We start from the raw sequence: 20,389 nt of genomic DNA on the forward strand, positions 1-20,389 counted from the left end.
GTATCTACCATTCATTTATAGTTAAAAAGTGAACCAGGACTCATAATGTTAGACGACCTACAATGGCAAACATAGACTCCTAATGATAGACGAACTAAAATAGTAAATCGAGACTCCTAATTGCGGACGGAGGGGGTATTAAAGTTTTAATAAAATAAAATTTGAATTAAAATTGGATGAAATAATTGGTTCTTCGGTTTCTACTAACTGACTGGTTAAAACTAGTTAGTTCCGATTCCAGTTCCTAAAAAATTTGCAATCAACTAGTAATTGATTTTTCGATTGGGGTTAGAATCAAAACCGACCGAAGAATCCAGCCAAGGGTCGAGCATACCCGCTTGTGTGTCAGCCCCCTAAATCAGTTGGAATCAGTCCAATAAGCAGACCTAGGGTCGGGCATACTCTCTCGAGTCTCCCCCCACCCCCAAATCCGTTGGCGGGGTGGGGGAGGCGACAACGAGATGTCACACCTCCTTTAAGAGGTAAAGAGAGTCCTTGGCAAATTTGAAACACAATTCTATATGGGCCCACACCAGAACATGACATATATACCTGAGAATATAATTGTGTTGAACTTGAATGCACCTAAAATTTGAAAATCAAAATCAAAAACCGCGCCACCGATGGCCCCCTCCACCCCTCCTCCGCCACCGGATACTTCCACCTCCACCTCCTCCGCCGCCACAGCAACAACCGCGCCCCTATTTCAGAATCCTCCCCGTCCCCCAAATCGCCACCACTTCCATTACTCCCCACCCCCGCCTCGCCTCCCTTCCAATCCCAACCCTAATTACCCCCAATTGGCCCCCCGCCCCCCTCATTCCCTCCCCCATCCTCAGGATCCCTCCCAGCTTCTCTACCCGGTCGCCTCTTCCGGTCGCGGATTCCTCACCCGCCCCGTCGCCTTGCCAGCTACCCGCTCCACCCAGCGACCCCCATTTATGTTCCCCTATCTAGATCAGGGTCAGGGTCAGGGTCAGGCCAATCCGGTTTTTGTGCGCCCGAACCACTTGCCGCACTTGCTAGCGGGCTCGGCTCCTACTAATTCTGCTGCTGCCGGAGCAATGCCTGTCGTTAAAGGAATTCCTGTTCCGTCTTCACACCAGACAAAGGTACTTCACTGTTGTTTCTGATACGGGGATTTGAATGTATTTGTTGTGAGCTGTAACTTGCTGAATGTGTCTTGAATCGAGCACAATCACTGAATTTCGGAATGAATTAGATTAGTTTTGCCATAACTTAATTTCTCAATTTCATCCGAAAGTAGATCCAACATTGTAATGAGTTTGAAGGCGCTAAAACCTAAAATTTCTCAATTTGATGCATTGCTTAAACACTAGAAGAATTGGCACCTATACAGTCTGCCTTGTTTATACCTGATTATATGTTCTGATTAAGATTTTTTAGTGACCTATTGTTGCCTTTGATTATACTATTAGATGCACTGTGGTATTAAATGGTTATCAGAACGTTTTTAGACAGTTGTTGTCTATGAAGTTCATTAACTGCTGAGAGGATTAATCATTTATTAAGTAACAGTTACGCTTAATTAGGTGAAAAGATTAAATAACATTGGTCTTTTATATTTGTAATATAATCTTCTGAATTTTCTGTCATTGTACTTTTTCACTTTGAAAGGTTGGTTCTCCTTCAGCTTCGTTATCTGATAACAATGGACATAAGGATTCAAGGTAAATTTTGTTGTAATTTCAGCTTTCATCTCTTGTCTTCTTGTTCTTGTGCTATAAATTCTCAGGGCTGCACTCTATTTCTTCACTTTTGCAGGGATAGAACTAAAGATGATGCTTTTGTAATAATAAGGGATAGGAAGGTAAGTTGTTCTTGTGGAAGACAACAATCTGTTCTTCCAGCAGATTGGTGAATTTCATTATTTTGTTTTCAGTTATTTTCCCTTTCAACTATTCTAGTATTCATATTGGTGAGAGATGTCTTTCTTATCTGTTTCAGGTTAGGATACATGAAGACGCGACACTTTATTCCCTCTGCCGGTCATGGTTGAGAAATAGTTTTCCTGAAGAAACACAGGTATACTCCTTCAAAGCTCTGAAAGAGGTTTTCCATATTAGATTTATTGTATTTAAGAATTCCAGTTTTGTCAACTGTATGTATTCAATCTTGAGTGGATAATTCTGTATATTCTCATTTGCTGAAAGTCAGGGGTATTCCCTTTTTACCAGAACCAAATACTAGCTCCAAAAATAGGAATCTAAATCAAAAGCATTTTTTAATTTGCTTTGGTAATTGGTAGCTTTATATTTAGTGTCAATCTTTGGTAAATTTTTGAGCCAGGGCATATTAAAACTTTAGATTCACTTCTCCCTGATAGTTCACATCTTTAGCAGCCACAGTATCTGGATACTGTGAAATCTCTTCCAAGACCTTTGCCCATACCAGCACAAGATGCAAATTCACCAGATAAAATAGCAAAAGACAAAGAAGAGGAAGATGAGGTTAGTCATTACAATGTTTCTACTGGACCATAGAAATGAGTATTTCTTTTCAATTATACTCCAATGCCAAAATAATGATGATCTATAGATAATTGCATTTGTCCAGAAATTGTGATTGTGTGGAAATTTTGTGGTGGCTAATGGCTTTCAAGGAATGGTTTTGTAGATGAATTTTCTTCGTTGTGTAAAGTTATGAGCTTGGAATGATGACAAATTTAACTATTTAAGTATGAAATGACTTGGTGTGTTACCTATTTTTTTCCTATGCTATTATTATTGCATATAGTGATGTGGGACATTGTCGATTTATAACCACGTAGATTTCCCGATGTGGTAAATATTGAATGTCCTTGAAAATCGAATACAATTTTACAAGTGCCTCGTTCCTCAGAGTTGAACAAAATATTATGTTGATTCCTTCTCATTTTTAATTGGTAATTACTAGTAGTTTCTAACTCACATAAGTGTCTTTTAGCTGTGTGTAAGTTTAGGGAAGCACTGTGAAATATGATTAGATCTTCATTTGATGTACTATTAAGTGTCTTTTAGCTGTGTGTAAGTTTAGGGAAGCACTGTGAAATATGATTAGATCTTCATTTGATGTACTATTTTTAGCTGTATGTTAGGGTTATCTTGTTACTTTATACACTCATACCTGTTCCTAGTCTGGGAAATGCACAACTGTGTTATGTAGTATATGAAAATGGCAGGGTCCAGTACTAAGGAAAATAGCATGAAAAAGCTTGTTCATTTTAGTCTACTCCCTTATGAATTTCAATGTTGTTGTCAAAGGTATGAATATGAAAATGCATTAAAGCTGGCTACACTAATTTATACCCTTTTATGTAAAAAGATTAGTGTCAAGTGTCAACATTTACTCACTGTTGGGACAAGAAGGTACCTTGCTGCAATATAATAGCAGTAGCTTGTTTAGCCATTCATAAAACCCAGCTCACTAAACTCTGCTTCTAGCACAATGAGTTAGAATCGAGTTTTCACATTTATGAAAGTTCCAATTCATGGATGTTTTCACGACGTTTTATGATTATCCCCATTATAATTGTGAGATTTCTCTTCTTTCCCTTTTGTTGTAAGACATAGGATATCTGTGAGATATTAAACATGGTGGAAACATGAGGTTTTTGAGAAGTGAAATGAATTGTGTATTGCGATACGTGGAGCTTAGTCTTGTAAGAAAGTGAAGATCTCCGTACAGTTGTATATATTTAGCACCAATTTCTTTGAGTTCCCCTTGCTCAAGATTGTAATGTATGCTTTCCTGGGAATCAGAGGAATAAGCAAATTTACTGGTACTCATTTTCAGGATAAGGACTCTTGCGAGCATCTGTCTGAGAAGGAACTGTTGCGGAGACACATTAAACGTGCAAAGAGGGTTCGATCACGGTAAAATGCATCCTCTATTTTTGTCTTGTTGTGAGATATCCTATTCAATATTTCTGCATTTTATATGTAGTGGCCTTTCTACTTATTTTGCAAGTTATCTTTCCTATCCATGTGCAATGTGTATGTTTGCCCATGCACATTATGGGCTACCCATTGATATTTAATATGTGTCCCTTTTAGTTGTTGCTGATGCATTGTAAATTCCCTTCTAATTTGATCTTTACACTGATGATCTTACTTATCATACGTGTCTTATACAATTTGTAGTGTAAATGAGAAACTCATGCTGGGATGTGGTTCAAGATATGTTTCTTGACAGTCAATTATTAAAGTTTCTTTCTGGATATTAACTAGTTTAACCCCACTAGTTCAGATCAAATATTTATCTGAAGAATAATTGGAGTCGCTTCCTCATTAAGTACTGTCAGCGCTACTTTTGCCGACCAAATGCCTTGAATGCCTCTACGTGGCACATTTTTATTTAGTGCTAAATTAATACTGCCGGAAAATTTTTCACTGTAAATCTACTGGTCAAATATTGTTCAAATTGAATACAAAACTACAAGTGCTAAAAAGTGTAGTTGCTCATTTTCATTTTTATCATATGATCATATGCTCATGCAGACATTTTTCACTGATTGTTTACATTGTTTTCCTCTATGTAAATGTTACAATGATATTGGTGCATCATTGCAGGCTGAGAGAAGAACGTCTTCAACGAATTACAAGATACAAAACTAGACTTGCTCTTCTCTTGCCACCAATGGTAGAACAACACTTCAAAAATGATTCTGGTCCACCAAACTGAAAAAGGCTTCGATGTTTGCCATCCAGATACCCTTGACTCCCTCTGAAAGGAATGGCACCCTTGTAAGATGCAGGATCACATCAGCGTCACATATTTCATATTCTTTGATTATGTGCTGCATTGTGGAGCAAAAAAAAAAGTCATACATTCTCAGTTTTCTTATCGTGCATTCCCTCTTTGTTGTGTTTGCCCCTTAAGCATTTCTGTAGTTCTTTGGACCTAACATAGTTCGATCTCAGTAAGTAGGGTGATGAGAATCGAAGGCATTTGTAGGATGAACGGTTGTCTGTAGCAAGGCAGTCCGAAACCAGCTTAGATGTTGCAAATTCTAGGGCTAGAGTGTGAACTAAAGATTATCAGTATGCAAATGTAATGTAACGAATTTGTTTGTTAAGGTCGTCTTGTAGTAGTTACTTATCTTATTATGTGTGTCGTGTTCATACTACAAGTTTTATTTCTGATGATGTCTCATCGAAGTATCCATAGTATAATTGTTTTCTACTATTGTCTATGTTTTCTTATTTACCAGTTGCATTATTCAGTCGTAGCTGTCTCCAATGATGAAAACTTCAACGAAATTAATTAAAACTTGACTTTTGAAATTGTGTACAGATGTGCCTTTACAGACTGTGGCATCCTTTTTTATTTAAGTACTTTTCTCAACAAATAATTCTATAGTAGAAGAAACACGTGTTACTTTTGATTCAAAAATCTTGACGTTGTACTTCATATATTAACTCTGAATCTTTATATTGGTCGTCTTCTAACCAATCACATAAGGAAAAGACTTTGAATGAGAAAAATATAATTAATCAAAGTAATCTATCGTTTCAAATATGAAACAGTCCTTAAATTTGATTATATTATTTCTAATCACATTCATCAGTTAAATTTAATAGGTTGAGAAAATACATTTCTGTAAGCTTTCATGTGACATGTGAAAAACTTATCGAGATGAGATATAATAAGGTGATACATTTTTCAACTTCAAATGTTGCATCTAGCTTTGAGCATCTTCTCACCTTGTACTTGAAAGACCAAAGCTAAATTTAAAGCATCGTTTTGTCTGGAGTTTGCGGATACACTGTTATATGGTGAGCTCGTTACATAAGGAGGTCGTTAATCGAATAATGACATCAACTTAGTAGTATTCAATATCATTTTAACATTTACATAATTTCTTAAAATGTATCTAATGTATTAATTATTTACACGCGAATGGTTTAACCAATTAGAATTTGTGACATACAAGTGAATCATCTATATACTTTAATTTTATTATTTCTTACTAGTAGGAGTACTATTTTATGTGATTACAAACGATACACGTGTTCCGATAAAAATGAAGTTGATGGTTTAAATTAGCATATATCATACTATGACAAAGAACTAGATAGTGTATATCTCTCGTTTGATTTGATCATTAGTAGTACTATTATTTTCATATTAACGTCGTTGTCTCTAGTGCCATATCTAGGAAGATAAATGAAGTCACTTATTATATGTCTACCTAACTATTTCAACTACGTAAATGGTGGACCCAACTTTTTTCATGGTCTTAATACGTAAATGAGCTGTTTGATGGACTTATATAGTTACATAGACATGTAGCCGTGTGATATTGTTGTATAGTTGGATAAGGACAATATCACGTAGGAATAATCTTGTACACGAGTCTTGGTCTCGGCCCGAGTACTATAATCTCAAGCAACCGAACACCCCCCAAAAGAATTTAACAAACCACAAGTCAGCCAAGTGAAGTCATTGCACAATGGTTAAGCAGTTAAAGCAGTTTTCAATCAGCCCTGGCTTAGCTGGTAAATTGCTAAGTTACAACCACTATACGAAAAATAAGAAAAAAAATTAATCAGGAAGAAGTAGGATATGGTCTAATACACTCCATTTGATTGCAATCAATGATTTGAAGAATTTTTCCCAGTTTCTTAACATGACCAACAATGGCCTCCATTACATTACAATTTACTACTCTATCGTCGTCCATGTCCGATATCAAATAAGGTGTTCCCAACTTCGACCTAGTAGAATTACCTGATATCCAGGATCCTTTAGAGTAGCGCCATTTCTCGAATCTCCCTTACCAACCCTGACATAGAGATGTTCAAGTAAACAAAATTAAGGGATATTACAATATAGCCGCTCAAAGTGTGCTTAAATTTCAAGTAGTCTTTCAAAAACTTTAAAAGGTCGGGAAAAGAATTCTGTAACCAGACACTTGAGTGCGGGTTTAAACAAGTACCGACTAACATGTTCTTGTGTAATCCTGCCAAACCTCAAAGGTGCATATATAACTCAAGCTATCAACTTCTGCTCATCAATCACTAAACTCATAATGGCCTTAAATTATCACACCAATCCACTAGGTGTCAAAGAGCACACATAAATCAACCAACATTTGGGTACTACTTATTTTCTATGGTTCAAATAATCTTCAAATAGGCCACCTATACTAAGCTATAATCAACCTAGGAGATACTAGTTCATAACATGCAGGCAAAAAATGCAGACACTGTGTATCGCCTTGTGAATTCTAAGGGACATAAGTAAACAGGACTAACGGACAGACATGTGTAGCAAGGCATTAGAATATATCCAAATTACGCTGGAAACTACATACAACAATGGAAAACAATTTACGTAAACACAAGCGTCCATGATTGGGGAATTTAAGATTGTGCTATGGCAAGGGAAAGAGACACATGGCAGTTTAAAAGACAGTAAATTACAGGAGTTAATTGGGTAATAAATCCTAAATAAGCAAGAATTTACCATGTTATTCCTGATGCAGCTAATTCAATCTTCTTCTTCTCAACTCACGGGGATCATGGCTATCTGAATCTAAAGTCCTCGACGTTAAGCTTCTCCTTCGGAAAGTGGATGACGAAGGAGCCGAAGGCAGACTCACATCACTAGAACCCATTGGCCTCGGAACATTGTGAGCAACAGAACTAGCAGCATCAGTTGATTGGGAAGAAGATGGAATGGGCAAGACAACACTGGTATTCACAGTTGAAACTAGAGGCTGATGATCAGGTTGTATGGTAGTCGATGGCCTAGTAAAAAGATTCCCAACATCAACCGACAAAGACCGTGCTTCGTTTCGCAATAGCCTGTTGTTAATAACTGCTTCCAGGTCTTCCACCAGTCTTTCTGCATTACTCAAAGCAGATGAGAGGGAAGAAAGAGAAGCAGCACTCTCGGATAATACTCTTGAAACCTGATGGATCCTCGAGCGATGGCCCCCTGCTGACTCAGCATTTTGTCCAGCCTGAGTATCCGAGTCAATATTGAGGATACCATGGCCAGCTTCTTGTTGTGTCTGATTGCCCACTGCACCAATACTAATCCTGATTCGCCTAAGTGCTTCCGCAACAGGAACATGGGACAGCCCTTGAGTCATTCGCTTTTGTCTGATGCTTTCAACTCTATGAGCCTTCGGCCTTGGAGGTATCTTCAAGCCCGATTCTGTCTCACACACACGCTCACTCTCCCCATTACCATAAATGGGAATCACAGTACCCTCTGAGACCTCCCCCTTACAAACCGGACACTCCTTAGAAGTAGAATCAACATCCGACACCTGATAAAAGCACGCCCAACAAAACAAGTGACCACAAGTAGTCAAGACAGGCTCCCTCGCAAACTCCAAGCATATATTACAATCGTAAAAGCTTCCACCCTCCTTATCCGCCTTCTTAACCTCAGACCCCATCTCCAACGCCTTCGCCACCAAATGCGAACTATCCCTTTTACAACCCTTCCCCCTCTCAGAACTACTCTTGAACGCACTCGTAGTCGTACTACTATTTTCATTAAGGCTCCCTCTCTGACCTGCATCTACCGTCCTCTCAATAGGAAAATAATTAAGCTCCATAGAATTCCTAGCCTGTCGCCAGCGCTGGCGCTGCCTTGTACGAGCAGTAACAACCTCCAGCTGCCGGATCCTCTCCTCTATCCTATCATGAGCAGTCCCTAATTCATTCAACATCGACCCATACCTCTCAACCCTATGCAGAGGTGGGTTTGAAGGCTCTTGGTTCAAATCAAGATCCGAAAAATCCACATCCATCAAATAATTCTCATCCATCACTACACACACATACACACACAAAACTACCAAATCTCAAATTCCTGAGAGACCACCTCAGTTCACCCACATATAACCCTAAAAAACAGAACTTGTAACAGAAATTGACCTTGAATGAGCAAAATTAGGGGTCTAGAAACCCGAAACCGGAAAAGAAAAGTAGAAAGGCGCTTAAACAAACATCTGGAGATGAAAATCAAACGATGAGACGAGTTAGATTCGTGGTGAAATGAATGAGCGCGTGCGGGGAAATTGAAACACTGGAGAGTGAACCTGCGCCGGGAGGAAGAATTTTTGGTGTGAGAAAGTGAATCTCCATGAGATTTTGGCGATTTGAAGGACGGAGCTCCTAATTCATCATCATGGGTTGTGCGTATCTAGGAGAGAAAGCGAGGAAGACAGGCTGGGTTGGGATAATTCTAGAGAGAGAGAGAAAGGGTAGCATTAGCATTAGCATATGCTACGATTCACACTTGGCGCACTTTCGGAATCTGTGCTCTCCTCTAATATGGAGTCAGAAGTCATTAGGCCCGTGTACGACGTCGTCCTGTCTTAACCTCAAAGATCAACCCTAAAATGCGATGTTTTTGTCCCAAAACATTTTTTGTGTTTTTCTTAGTAACCTCGCCATATTAATCTCTAATTTTGTAATAATATTGATGAAATTACAAAAACTAACAAAATTTCGAACATTATAATTTTAAAAACTTTTTACTCTGTTCCTCTGTAGTAGATGCATATTTTTAGCACGATATTTAAGAAAAATTATTTTCAATGAGTTAAGTAAATGGATAATAAAGTAGGAAAAGTAAAAGGTAGAAAGATGAATGAAGAATAAAGTAATAGAGAAGAAATGTTGTTGTTTTTTGGTAATAAAGGAAATGACTCAACTATCATGGACAACCTAAAAATGAATAAGACTCAGCCATAGATGGACGAAAGGGAGTACTTAATTAAATTGATTACATACTACAGTACTACTTATTACTCCAAAATAAAGTTTCTAGTTCGTTGAGTGTGCCAAATTTTCTTCAATGAGATCTTATCTGAGTTGATTGTTAACTCATTCTTAGCGGGTAGAAATGTGTCGCTTTGTGATGAATTTTGGGGGCGAGTGTTGAGATAGAGGTGGTTTCATTGTCTGCCGAATTTAGTTGTGTTCCATTCATAATTGATGATCATTTTATGTATGATAATGCATGGATACATGACGTCAAATATATGTCAAATATGCATGATCGATAATGCATTCACAACAAACATTCCATAGTCACCCAATGTACCAAAAACACATTTAACGTCGTTTTGTGTTCCTTCCTGCAGTTGAGCTAGCAATACTTTGTTCGGGCAACTTGACACACAAATTAGTTTCATTAACACCGACCACTTGACATAAATGACATTAACCAGATAGTAGCTTATACATACTACTCGCCAGTTGGCTGTGAAGTCGGTCATCATTGCCCTACTAGTGCATACCTCGCTGAAGATAAATGAATGGTTAATGTCTAAATGATCTTGAGGTCATTGTTGAACCTATCAGATCCAAAATCGTTAATCAACAATTGTTTTATACATGGATGAGACAATTATTTGACTTAATCACACCAAAGAGCATTAGTTATTTTAATGAAATGATAACATTTTGAGCCTCACTTAAAAATATCATATTATACACATACAATACAATTATAAAAATAAAATGTTATAATTTAATATTTTATCTTCAAATTCTATATGCGATTTAACCAACTTTTACAATCAAATGATTATTACACTTTTAAATAAAGGTAAATGCTTGATTTTTTTTCTCACACCATAGTTATTTCTTCAAATCTGGATTTATCAATTGCGATAATTAACATCCAAATTGTCAATAATTGTGCAAATCTAGCTCTAGTTAATTTTTCGAATACTAGAAATCCGAGAAATTTGATGCGAGTAAAAGTTGCACATATATTCGTGATCAACCTTCAAGCAATGAAAATCTTGTTAGAAAATAATTTGTACCTAAATTGGTCATAGTTGAAAGCTAAGGGTATATTTGAAAAAAATATACTTCCACATGTTCCCATTAATTGCCACGTGTATATATTTTTAAAAATTATTTGACTTTATAAAAGAAATTTGTGAATGTTGAATAATTTGACTATTTAATAGCCTGTAAATAAAGTTAATAAGATCAAATTTTAAAATATAAGTTAAAATATTTATAAAAAAATATGTTGATAAATCTGACATTAAATCGCATTACGCAAGATCGCGCTTAGCCCAATCTTCAGCGATAACTATAAAATGGAGTTCGCGTTTATGCACAAACAGAAATCAGGAGAAAAAAATGGCGGACGAAGGAAAAGTGCCAACGTCGCCGGCGGCTGCAGATGCGCATCTTTTTGGCCTACTCTCTAATCTCCTTCAACAGGTGCACTAACAATGTCATTTTACACCGCTGTTCGATTTTCTGCATATGCGATCTAATTCCATATATTGATTGATACTCCGTTTTAAACTATTTTAGATTTGATAATCCGATATTTGATGTGTGGATCTGTTTCAATCGGATTGAATTGTGGACTATTTTGCCTGACGAGAAAAAATATTACTGTACTATGTAGTTGTTACTGGGATTGTTGTTGTATGGAATTTGGGGTATTTCGGAATGAGCTATGCTCGTTTAATTGCTGAATTCGTGGTATGATTTTGTTTGTTTCCTAGCGCATCTTCTTCGTCTGCAATTATCATGTGCTGTGGTTCATTGAGGCGCAGGTTTTCCCTATTCTTGTTAAATTTGGAACTTTTATCTCAATTGTGAATGAGTGATTCTGATTTTTTGGTAAATCAATGAAATGAAAAGAAAAAGTATGTCCGTTATCTTCTCTATGCTTCTCACCGATTGCCTTTTTAGTGATGTTTGAGTGAATTTTTGCTTAGCTACTTCTTCTAGTGCTAAGAAATGGCAAGGCAACTAAAACAGAACAGCAGAGAGCATCCAATCATTTGATACATGTATGCTGGTGTTTCCTCTGTGTGATAAGCTAGATATATAAAGTAAAGGATTGTGTTTTGACGAATAGGATGGTCAGACAAGTCCTAAACTAATCAATCCATCAAACTAAATGGTAGATTACCTTGGATTATTTTCATCTATCCATCATATCACTCAAAGTAAACACATAATAATTCAAAGAACTGCACTTTCCTTGTATCCGAGCATGCAGTCTCAGTTGAAAAAAACAAATTGGAGAAGTCAAGTTGAATCATCGTTAGCACTGCATAACATAAGCATGTGGCAATAAATTTACTAAGTGCAAGAATGTTGCTTTTTAGCTGGATGGCAGTGAATAACTTGCCACCATTTTTTGTAGAGAATTATAATTCCAGAAGTTGAGTAGCGGAAGTATGGAACAGTTCTATTGGTACATGATCTAAAGCATTTGAAAATTTTCAATGTCATTAGATAACTTGCAAGCAACAGTCTTCTTCGTGTCAACGTACTTCATATAATATCATCCAACTGTTACTTCATATAATATCATCCAACTGTTATTGTTAAAGTATGGCTTGAATTATTGACTTGTGAACAACTTTTTGTAAAATATGCACATAATAGCATCACATATGGTATTATTCTTTTAAATATGAAGAGAAAGTATGCAATCACAAACATTCCTGTTCGCAACTCTTTTCCACTTATGGCTGTCAAGTATCTTCTTTACAAATTCAAGGCACTCCCTTTGCAATCTACTTATTTCATCTACTTACAAACAATTCTGCAGGTGGAATCACTGACCAATCAAGAAGAAGTGGAGTTGCGGGCTAAGATTGAAGCTCTTGGACTTGAGGTCCGAAAACTTCCTTCAGAATCAGCTCAACATCTTAATGAGGTAGATGGACTTCAGATGATATTATCTCATTTTCATGTTATGATCTCTCAATATATCTCTGTGGTATTCACTCAATTAAAGAATAGCTTTTTTCTCCAATTAGGTTGAGATAGCAAAAGAGTTGGACAAATTATCCGCAAAGCTTGATCATGTTGATGAGTTGATATCTTCAACAATGGCTGAAGACCCGCAGGTCCGTGCTCTCTTAAGCACTACAGCTGATGTCTGGATGCCGGTTATCACCGCAACCTCTGATGAAAGACGTACTTTTACATCCATGGCTGGAGAAGATGGTGTCGGAGGAAAAGATCAAAACTCTGAGAAACTGTAGCTTCTGAATATACCATATGAATTCTTTATTAAATGAGAACAAGATTGAGATAAACCTTATATATCCATTTAACTCAGGCCTAGAAGTGTAAGGAGTTGAATATGTGAGTGTGATGTGTTACTGGAGATGTGAGTTCAAATTATTGAAGATGTATAATAAGAAGCCCCATTTATTCTCACTGCGTTTGATAAGTTCCATGTTGCCATTTCAAGCTTCCACATCAGCTCCAACTTTACCAGAATTACTTGTCTTAGGAAAAATTTTAAAAATCAAACCATCGTAGATTGCTAAAGTAATTGGATAAACAGACCCAAAGTTCATGATTTTAGATCTGCAATTTATTCCAAAAAATGTTATACTGCAAAGTTTAAAGGTCATATGTGAATTACGGATTGAGTTACGTATCCGACAATCTACACGAGAGATTAACTTGTAATATGACATGATCAACTAGTGCAAAAGCCAAAGTCAGCACAGGTGCAAGTAACGCATTAGTATACTGTCAATATTGCCTCATGTTTATGCAACGGAGAATCAAACAATGTTAAACTCAGTCTCATTTCAACTGTGGAGGATGTAAAACAAAGCCAATAATCCACATTACAACGGATCCTATTATCCAAGAGATGAACAAGAAGACTAGGAGACCAGCTAAAATCGTCAGGAATGGAGGACTCGAAGCACCATCACTCGATTTAGTGTCATCTGCTTTTTTCTCAGGGTTCGTATTTGATGCAGATACTCGACCCCGCCTCTTCTTTTCTTGCAGATAGAGTTCCTTACTGAATCTGAAAGGGTTAGACATAACAAACTTGACTTGAACATCAAGAATCACCAAGAGTTTACTCCAAAAAACAAGGCCAAGTTGATCAAATTTGGGAAATTTAGGGAGTGTACTTCAACATATTCGACGTTTATCTATTAGACTGTTTGTTACACAACTTATATATCCAAATAACAGTGATCAGGCATCCAGAAAGATATCAGATATCTAAATGGTTTCCCAAATTTATTCAAAACCAATATCATGATAATTTTTCAAAACAAAATGCTGCTCTAAGAAAAAGGAAAGACAAATTTACATCTCAGTCAAGGCCTAGCTAGGACTATAGGATAGAGCTAAGCAGGGGGATACTGTATATTCTATACTAGTGATTCAGTGTATCCTTCCTCTAGCATTTTTCCAGATTTACAACTACCTTACATAAAATAAAACTAACACAAATCAAAGATTAAATCGTCACTATCTGAATCGCAACCGCAAAAACCTTCAATCAGAAACTAGAAGCAATACCTACAAATATTCTCAGCTCAATGAGTCGCGAAACCAAATATCCAATCTAAACCGGAAAAATCGCTACATTACATATTTTTTTAACAAGCTCAGATAACAGAAAACTGAGAATGCGCCGATATAGAGAAAATCGATGATGAATTGGAGCTTGAAAATGAGAGAACATGTACCTTACATTGAGATTGGCGTTCAAATTAAGGCCGGCAGGAACAACACGGTTAAGGAAAGGGGAACAAATTGCGAGTGAGGGACGGCGGAGAATTCCAATTGAGTATGACGGCGGCGCAAAAGTATAGAGAGAAGCCATGATTTAGCTGTTTGAAATGTGAGCTAAAGTGGCTGAGCATAAACAAAAGGGAAAAGGAAATATAGAAAATGGAAATGAAAAAGATGATAAATATGTGGCCTTTTATATGCCAACTTGGCTTTGATGGGTCAGAATCTATTTCTTTCCTCCAATAAATAATCTCATTAGTAACAAATTTAATGAGAGTAAGAATCAATAACCAGATTATGCCTTTACCATGCCTATAAAACTCCTACAAAATCTAAATATATGGAGTAATAATCTTCAAAAGAAGCCTACAAGCATTATACAAAACTTCAAATATGAAAAATAGGATTAAGACAATGTACACACTAATGAAAATAATCTCAAGAGATAATGAAGATTTTTTTAGCTTAGTAAAATATATGCAGTTATGCACTTTTTCTTTATATTCGTTCTTTAGAATATTATAACCTTCATGTACTGGTTCAATTGTCGTGTCTATTCTTTTATTGATATCATTAAGTGTATGGCAAAAGAATTAGCAACAGTCCACTACCCATAAAATGTGTAGAAATCCACCATTAAACATGATTTAACAAATAGTCAATAGAGCTTGAGATTTATTTGCCTTTTATTCTTCAAGAGAGGATAGTCAGCCTATCTTATCTTTTTATACTAACTTATAAGTTTAATTCTTCTAACTAATCTTTTTAGCTTTGTAATTTTAAGTTGTATGAATTGGTCACAACACAACCAACAAATATGTGGTCCATTAGCAGAAAAAAATTAGAAAATTAGATGTGATATGAATTTTTTTAAATATAATAAAAAATAACATGTCTGAGCCCGGGTTCGATCCGGGGACCTCTAGTGTGTGAGACTAGCGTGATAACCGACTACACCACCCAGACCTCGTTGCTTCGTATATCTCTCACCAATCAATTTAAATCATGAATAGCTACCTATACGTTGTTGGTAATTGGTAGCTTGATTTTTTATTAGGCAATGTAATCAGATAGTACAATTAATCGATGGTTTTTCTGATTTAAAGTTTTATTAGGCACGTGTCTTTTTCTCTATTGAATAGTATGGATACGTGACAAATTTTTTTAGGGAAATTCATATGGGAATATGGGATTATATAGTATAACAAAAATAACCATGTACTCCGTATAATGATTTTCTAGTGAGATCGATGTTCCTTTTGGTCACCAGATTTTAGGAAGCACTGTTCCAAACTTTATACTCTTGATTCTTATTTCTGATTGTGACAACAAATACTATTCATTAAAATTTAAATTGTTTATATTGTCTCATATTTTTCCCTTTCAATTGGGGTTTACTATATCTATTACACCACTTTATTATTCTATTAGATTGAATTTATACAGTTAGATTTGTTTAATTTGATTTAAAATTTTGACGACTTGATAGGCTAGCAATGAAGAAGAGAATGGTTGGTTGATGCAGTTACTCAGGAGATTAGAGAGAGTGCTGATAATAAAGATTGTGGTAATGTGGTCAAATTTTGATTGAGAAAGATAAAAAAGAGAAATAAAAAAGACTAATAAAATAAAGACGATAGGATGATGAGCAGTTTCTAATGGACTTGATGATTCCTGATTATATTGAGAAGCAAACAGAGCTCATCATCTACGCGGTATCCCCGTCCCTCAACGGAATCCCCTATCTGCAATTCGCTTGCTCGCACGAGCTTCCCCCATTCATGTTTCAAAACTAGGGCACCGGAACCAGCCCACCTCTTTAAGTGCAATATGTATTCAACTCCATGATTAATACCTGCAGTCATCGTCACCACCCTCAGAAAATCTCTTCTTCCAATCGATTCCACTCTTCCTCTCTCTTCCTCCGTCAAAGAAGCCATCAGATTATTCCCGTGTCCGCTGATGAGCAACCGGTTGTGATTCCTCTCAACATCCGATGAAGTAAGCTTCTTTTCAAACATGAAAATTGGAATTGGAGCTGGAGCTGGAGCTTCTTGTTCTTGTTCTTCTTCTTGTTCTACTTCCTCCTCCTCTTGTTGTTGTTCTTGTTCTTCCACCTCCTCGTCCTCTTGGTTAGGGTTTTGCATAGTAGGCTGATCTTCTTGTGTAGAAGAAGATAGGGACAAGACAAGAGATAAGCCATCCTCTTGATTAGGGTTTTGTATAGCAGGTTGATCTTCTTGTGTAGATGATGAAGCTGTGGAAAAGCCAATAGATAACTCAAGAGAAAAGTCATCCTCTTGATTAGGGTTTTGCATAGCATGTTCATTTTCTTGTGTAGATGAAGCAGTGGGAAAGCCAAGAGATAATTCAAGAGATAATCCATCCTTTTGATTAGGGTTTTGCATAGTTGGTGGTTGATCTTCTTGTGTAGATGAAGCAGTGGGCAAGCCAAGAGATAAGCCATCCTCTTGATCATTAGGAGGATTGTTTTCAATTTTGGCAAATGACTCAACAGATAATTCAACAAGATAATAGGCATCCTTTTCACTAGGGCTTGTTGTTGTTGTCAACTTCCTCTTTTTTCGTGAACTCTCGCCCATATCGACATGGCCAAGAGATAAGCCATTGAGTTGATTAGGGCTTGTTGTCGCTGCTAACTTTATCTTCCTTGAAGTTGAAGACTCGTCCATCATCGAACCCATATCGCCATCATGAGTAGGAGAGCAGGAGAGATTACCATCAGATTCAGCACGAACATATTTTCCAAACAACATCATTGCTCTCAATATATTATCGAACCCGTAGGAATTAATATATTATGATGAATGATTTGTGATGGTGAAAGGTATTTGCAGATTGAGATTCATTGGATATATATAGAGGAGATTGCGTTTCAATTTCAATTCCATTTCCTATTCGTTGTGGGATTATTAACTAACAACATTCCCAATCCCTTTCATTGTAGGATAATATTAACAAGATGAACTAAAATTCCAATCTTCGTCTTTTCTTTTTATTTTAATTTGCTTTACGAAAATAACGACATCTTCAATTCATATGATAAATTTAACAAATTGCAGAGACTAATTTGTTTTCTACCCCTATATATTTAACGAAATATTCTTTTCATATTCTCAGTTCCATTCGCTTTAGGAAAATAACGGCATCTTTATATAAAAGTAAAAATCCGATAATGAATTAGTTGCTTTCCAGCCCAATTTAAAAATATATTATATTTGTATATTGTTTCATTCTCCTGGTAACATATATATTTATTATTGCAAAACTTTTTTGTAATAAGCTATTGGAAATTTTCTTCAAATTATTTATGTCATTCATACATGCAAAAAGATATGGTTCATATATACAACTGTTAGATGGTTTTCAAAATACAAGAAATATTACTTCATTCATTCAATATTTTGAGTCATTTTTCTATTTTAGAAAGTTCCTAAATAATTGAGTTATTTTTATTTTTGGCAAAAAGTAACACGTACTTTATTTTTTTCATCTCTTTTACTTTATTCACTATCTACTTAACGCATTATTTTTAATCCGTATAAAAAAGAAGCGTTTCTATTAACAAGTAACGAAGGGAGTATTTAATAAACAAATTATGCACGTTGAAATTTATTTTAGAGAATTGAATTTGAAGAAGAGGGTATTCGAAGAAAATATAATGGACAGAGTAAAAATAATTAAAGTAGAGGTCATGGATTGATAAATCCAACTAAAGCTTATTTCGTTTTTTTATTATCTTATCGATTCGATCCACATGATAATATCATATCACCATATCATCGAGATATGCAAAAAAGAATCTTTCACGAAGGGAGTATTTAATAAACAAATTATGCACGTTGAAATTTATTTTAGAGAATTGAATTTGAAGAAGAGGGTATATTCGAAGAAAATATAATGGACAGAGTAAAAATAATTAAAGTAGAGGTCATGGATTGATAAATCCAACTAAAGCTTATTTCGTTTTTTTATTATCTTATCGATTCGATCCACATGATAATATCATATCACCATATCATCGAGATATGCAAAAAGAATCTTTCCTCAAATTTGCCATAATATATACTCTCAAATTACACTCTTTTAACTCAATGAAAATTGACCATGTTTATATAATTGTACGTTTTGTAAGAGCATTTTTACTCATTTGTACTAAACTCAAATCTATTTTAATATAAATGATTTTCTTTTTAATTAATTGCACTGAACTTAAATTTATTTTAGTATAAGTGATTTTCTCCAACCATTCACTAATAAAATTTGGAAAAGTGTTTAGGTTTGTTTTAGTGTGAACTCTCTTCTAATTATTTATTTTTTCTCCATTTTAATAACTTATTATAATTTTTCTAAAATACGTAAAAAAAATAAGAAATGTGTAAAATACGATGGGAGGGAGGGACAACATTTGATATAGAACATTTGATATCATACCACAAGTAAGAGAAAAGGGAAACTCACATCACATGATGATTACATTTAAGGGAAAGCCACATCACATAATTATTACATCAAACCATATCGAACTAAATTGAGAATTAAAGAAAAAGAGACAATGTTAAAACTCTTAATTCTTGTCGACCATGTTAAAACTCTTCATTCTTGTTCTACATGGACTTGGTAATGATCCTCACCTATATAAGTATGGTTAACCCTCCCTCTTATAAGGTCTTTTAAGGGGTGAGTGACCATATCCAATATGGAAGTCCGATATGCCATTCCGGCCTACACGTGAGGAGAGTGTTAAAACTCTTAATTCTTGCCCACCTTTTTTCTCTTGCCTACCCACGTGATGGAAGTCCGATGTGTCATTCCGGCCCATACGTAAGGGGAGTGTTAAAACTCTTAATTATTGTCCCACGTCGACTTGGTGATGATCCTAGCTCATCTATATAAGTATGGATAACCCTCCCCCTTATAAGGGGTGAGTCACCCATTTCTAATAGACCATTTTTTCTGGAAGCCCATCCGTGCACCACATCTCCTTTCTGCACCACATCTGCTTTCTTCTTTCTTGAGTTGATTTGATAGAGCCATCAATCCCCATTCCATAACGAGATTTAGGTAATCACCATGCTTTCTTAACCCCAGTGTATTTTTAGACCCATTCTGATTGCTCTTCTTAACCCCAGTGTATTTGTAGCCCCATTCTGATCGGTCGCGACAACCTTCCATATACTGTTTACAACTTTCTCTTTTTTCCGGTAGTTAAAGCATTGATCAATTTTTCGGAGTCAGACTTCGCGGTGACAGACTGACATTAGGATTGACATCACGAGCTCTGAGCTCTTTGGTAAGCATTATACCATAATCATTGTAACATCCCGGATTTTCGAACCCTAATTTTAGAGCCCTAAAATTTTATTGATGACGTGGGAGACGAGAATTAATTGAGGAATGAATTTATTGCATGAGTTTCTTTGACCGAGTCGAGTCTAGGGTTTGCGTTGGAAGTTTGAAAAGTCAAACTTGTTGATTATATGATGTGGCATGTGATTAATTAATTTATGAGGTGGATTGTTTGTTTAAGGGTGAGTGAGATTATTAGGATACTTTCCATAACCATTTTATTTTTGAGATTTTCGAACCCCTTGACTTTTGGAGAAGGAATTCTATTTTTCCGGATTTAATTTAATTCTTGGGATATTTATCCAAATTAAATCCAAAACCCAAAAATTCTCTATTTTCTTGATAAGGAAAAAAATCGAACCCTATTGGCTCTAGGTGATTTTCGAAAATCACCTCTATTTGGGAAAGAAGAATTATTTTATTTTTAATTGATCCCTTATTTGATTTCCTTCCATACCTAGAATTTAAATATTCTACAAAATCTTTCCATACCTCAAGAGATCTTG

At 35.8% G+C, this 20,389-nt stretch overlaps 4 protein-coding genes and 1 non-coding gene across 8 annotated transcripts; 2 read left to right on the forward strand and 3 right to left on the reverse strand.

The window, feature by feature from the left end:
* The first annotated feature begins 570 nt into the window (after nucleotides 1-570).
* On the forward strand, nucleotides 571-5,077 carry LOC125205994 (vegetative cell wall protein gp1). 2 transcript variants are annotated; one of them, XM_048105243.1, is made up of 7 exons: nucleotides 571-1,112; nucleotides 1,639-1,691; nucleotides 1,786-1,831; nucleotides 1,969-2,046; nucleotides 2,361-2,471; nucleotides 3,796-3,875; nucleotides 4,572-5,077. In XM_048105243.1, the coding sequence occupies exons 1-7, from the start codon at nucleotides 624-626 to the stop codon at nucleotides 4,681-4,683; spliced, it is 969 nt and encodes a 322-aa protein (XP_047961200.1). In that variant the 5' UTR covers nucleotides 571-623; the 3' UTR covers nucleotides 4,684-5,077. The 2 variants fall into 2 exon arrangements, with proteins under 2 accessions (XP_047961200.1, XP_047961208.1); XM_048105251.1 differs by having other exon boundaries at nucleotides 2,364-2,471.
* A 1,491-nt stretch (nucleotides 5,078-6,568) lies between these two features.
* On the reverse strand, nucleotides 6,569-9,254 carry LOC125200713. Of its 2 annotated transcripts, XM_048098454.1 has the most exons (4): nucleotides 9,062-9,202; nucleotides 8,898-8,971; nucleotides 7,471-8,790; nucleotides 6,569-6,787 (listed from the first exon to the last, which is right to left on the reverse strand). In XM_048098454.1, the coding sequence occupies exon 3, from the start codon at nucleotides 8,786-8,788 to the stop codon at nucleotides 7,490-7,492; it is 1,299 nt and encodes a 432-aa protein (XP_047954411.1). In that variant the 5' UTR covers nucleotides 8,789-8,790; nucleotides 8,898-8,971; nucleotides 9,062-9,202; the 3' UTR covers nucleotides 6,569-6,787; nucleotides 7,471-7,489. The 2 variants fall into 2 exon arrangements, with proteins under 2 accessions (XP_047954411.1, XP_047954410.1); XM_048098453.1 differs by lacking the exon at nucleotides 8,898-8,971 and having other exon boundaries at nucleotides 9,062-9,254.
* Nucleotides 9,255-11,087: 1,833 nt separating this feature from the next.
* On the forward strand, nucleotides 11,088-13,181 carry LOC125215140. 2 transcript variants are annotated; one of them, XM_048116468.1, is made up of 4 exons: nucleotides 11,100-11,210; nucleotides 11,504-11,554; nucleotides 12,565-12,672; nucleotides 12,776-13,181. In XM_048116468.1, the coding sequence occupies exons 1-4, from the start codon at nucleotides 11,127-11,129 to the stop codon at nucleotides 13,001-13,003; spliced, it is 471 nt and encodes a 156-aa protein (XP_047972425.1). In that variant the 5' UTR covers nucleotides 11,100-11,126; the 3' UTR covers nucleotides 13,004-13,181. The 2 variants fall into 2 exon arrangements, with proteins under 2 accessions (XP_047972433.1, XP_047972425.1); XM_048116476.1 differs by lacking the exon at nucleotides 11,504-11,554 and having other exon boundaries at nucleotides 11,088-11,210.
* Nucleotides 13,182-13,454: 273 nt separating this feature from the next.
* Nucleotides 13,455-14,659, reverse strand: LOC125201648. Its single transcript, XM_048099848.1, has 2 exons — nucleotides 14,468-14,659; nucleotides 13,455-13,791 (listed from the first exon to the last, which is right to left on the reverse strand). Exons 1-2 carry the CDS (start codon nucleotides 14,602-14,604, stop codon nucleotides 13,560-13,562), a joined length of 369 nt encoding a protein of 122 aa, XP_047955805.1. The 5' UTR covers nucleotides 14,605-14,659; the 3' UTR covers nucleotides 13,455-13,559.
* Nucleotides 14,660-15,405: 746 nt separating this feature from the next.
* On the reverse strand, nucleotides 15,406-15,479 carry TRNAV-CAC. Its single transcript has one exon. It is a non-coding gene; the product is annotated as a tRNA-Val (tRNA).
* Nucleotides 15,480-20,389: the final 4,910 nt, after the last annotated feature.

The sequence above is a fragment of the Salvia hispanica genome, chromosome 1 (genome assembly GCF_023119035.1).
Source record: "Salvia hispanica cultivar TCC Black 2014 chromosome 1, UniMelb_Shisp_WGS_1.0, whole genome shotgun sequence".
In the NCBI taxonomy this organism is placed as follows: domain Eukaryota; kingdom Viridiplantae; phylum Streptophyta; class Magnoliopsida; order Lamiales; family Lamiaceae; genus Salvia; species Salvia hispanica.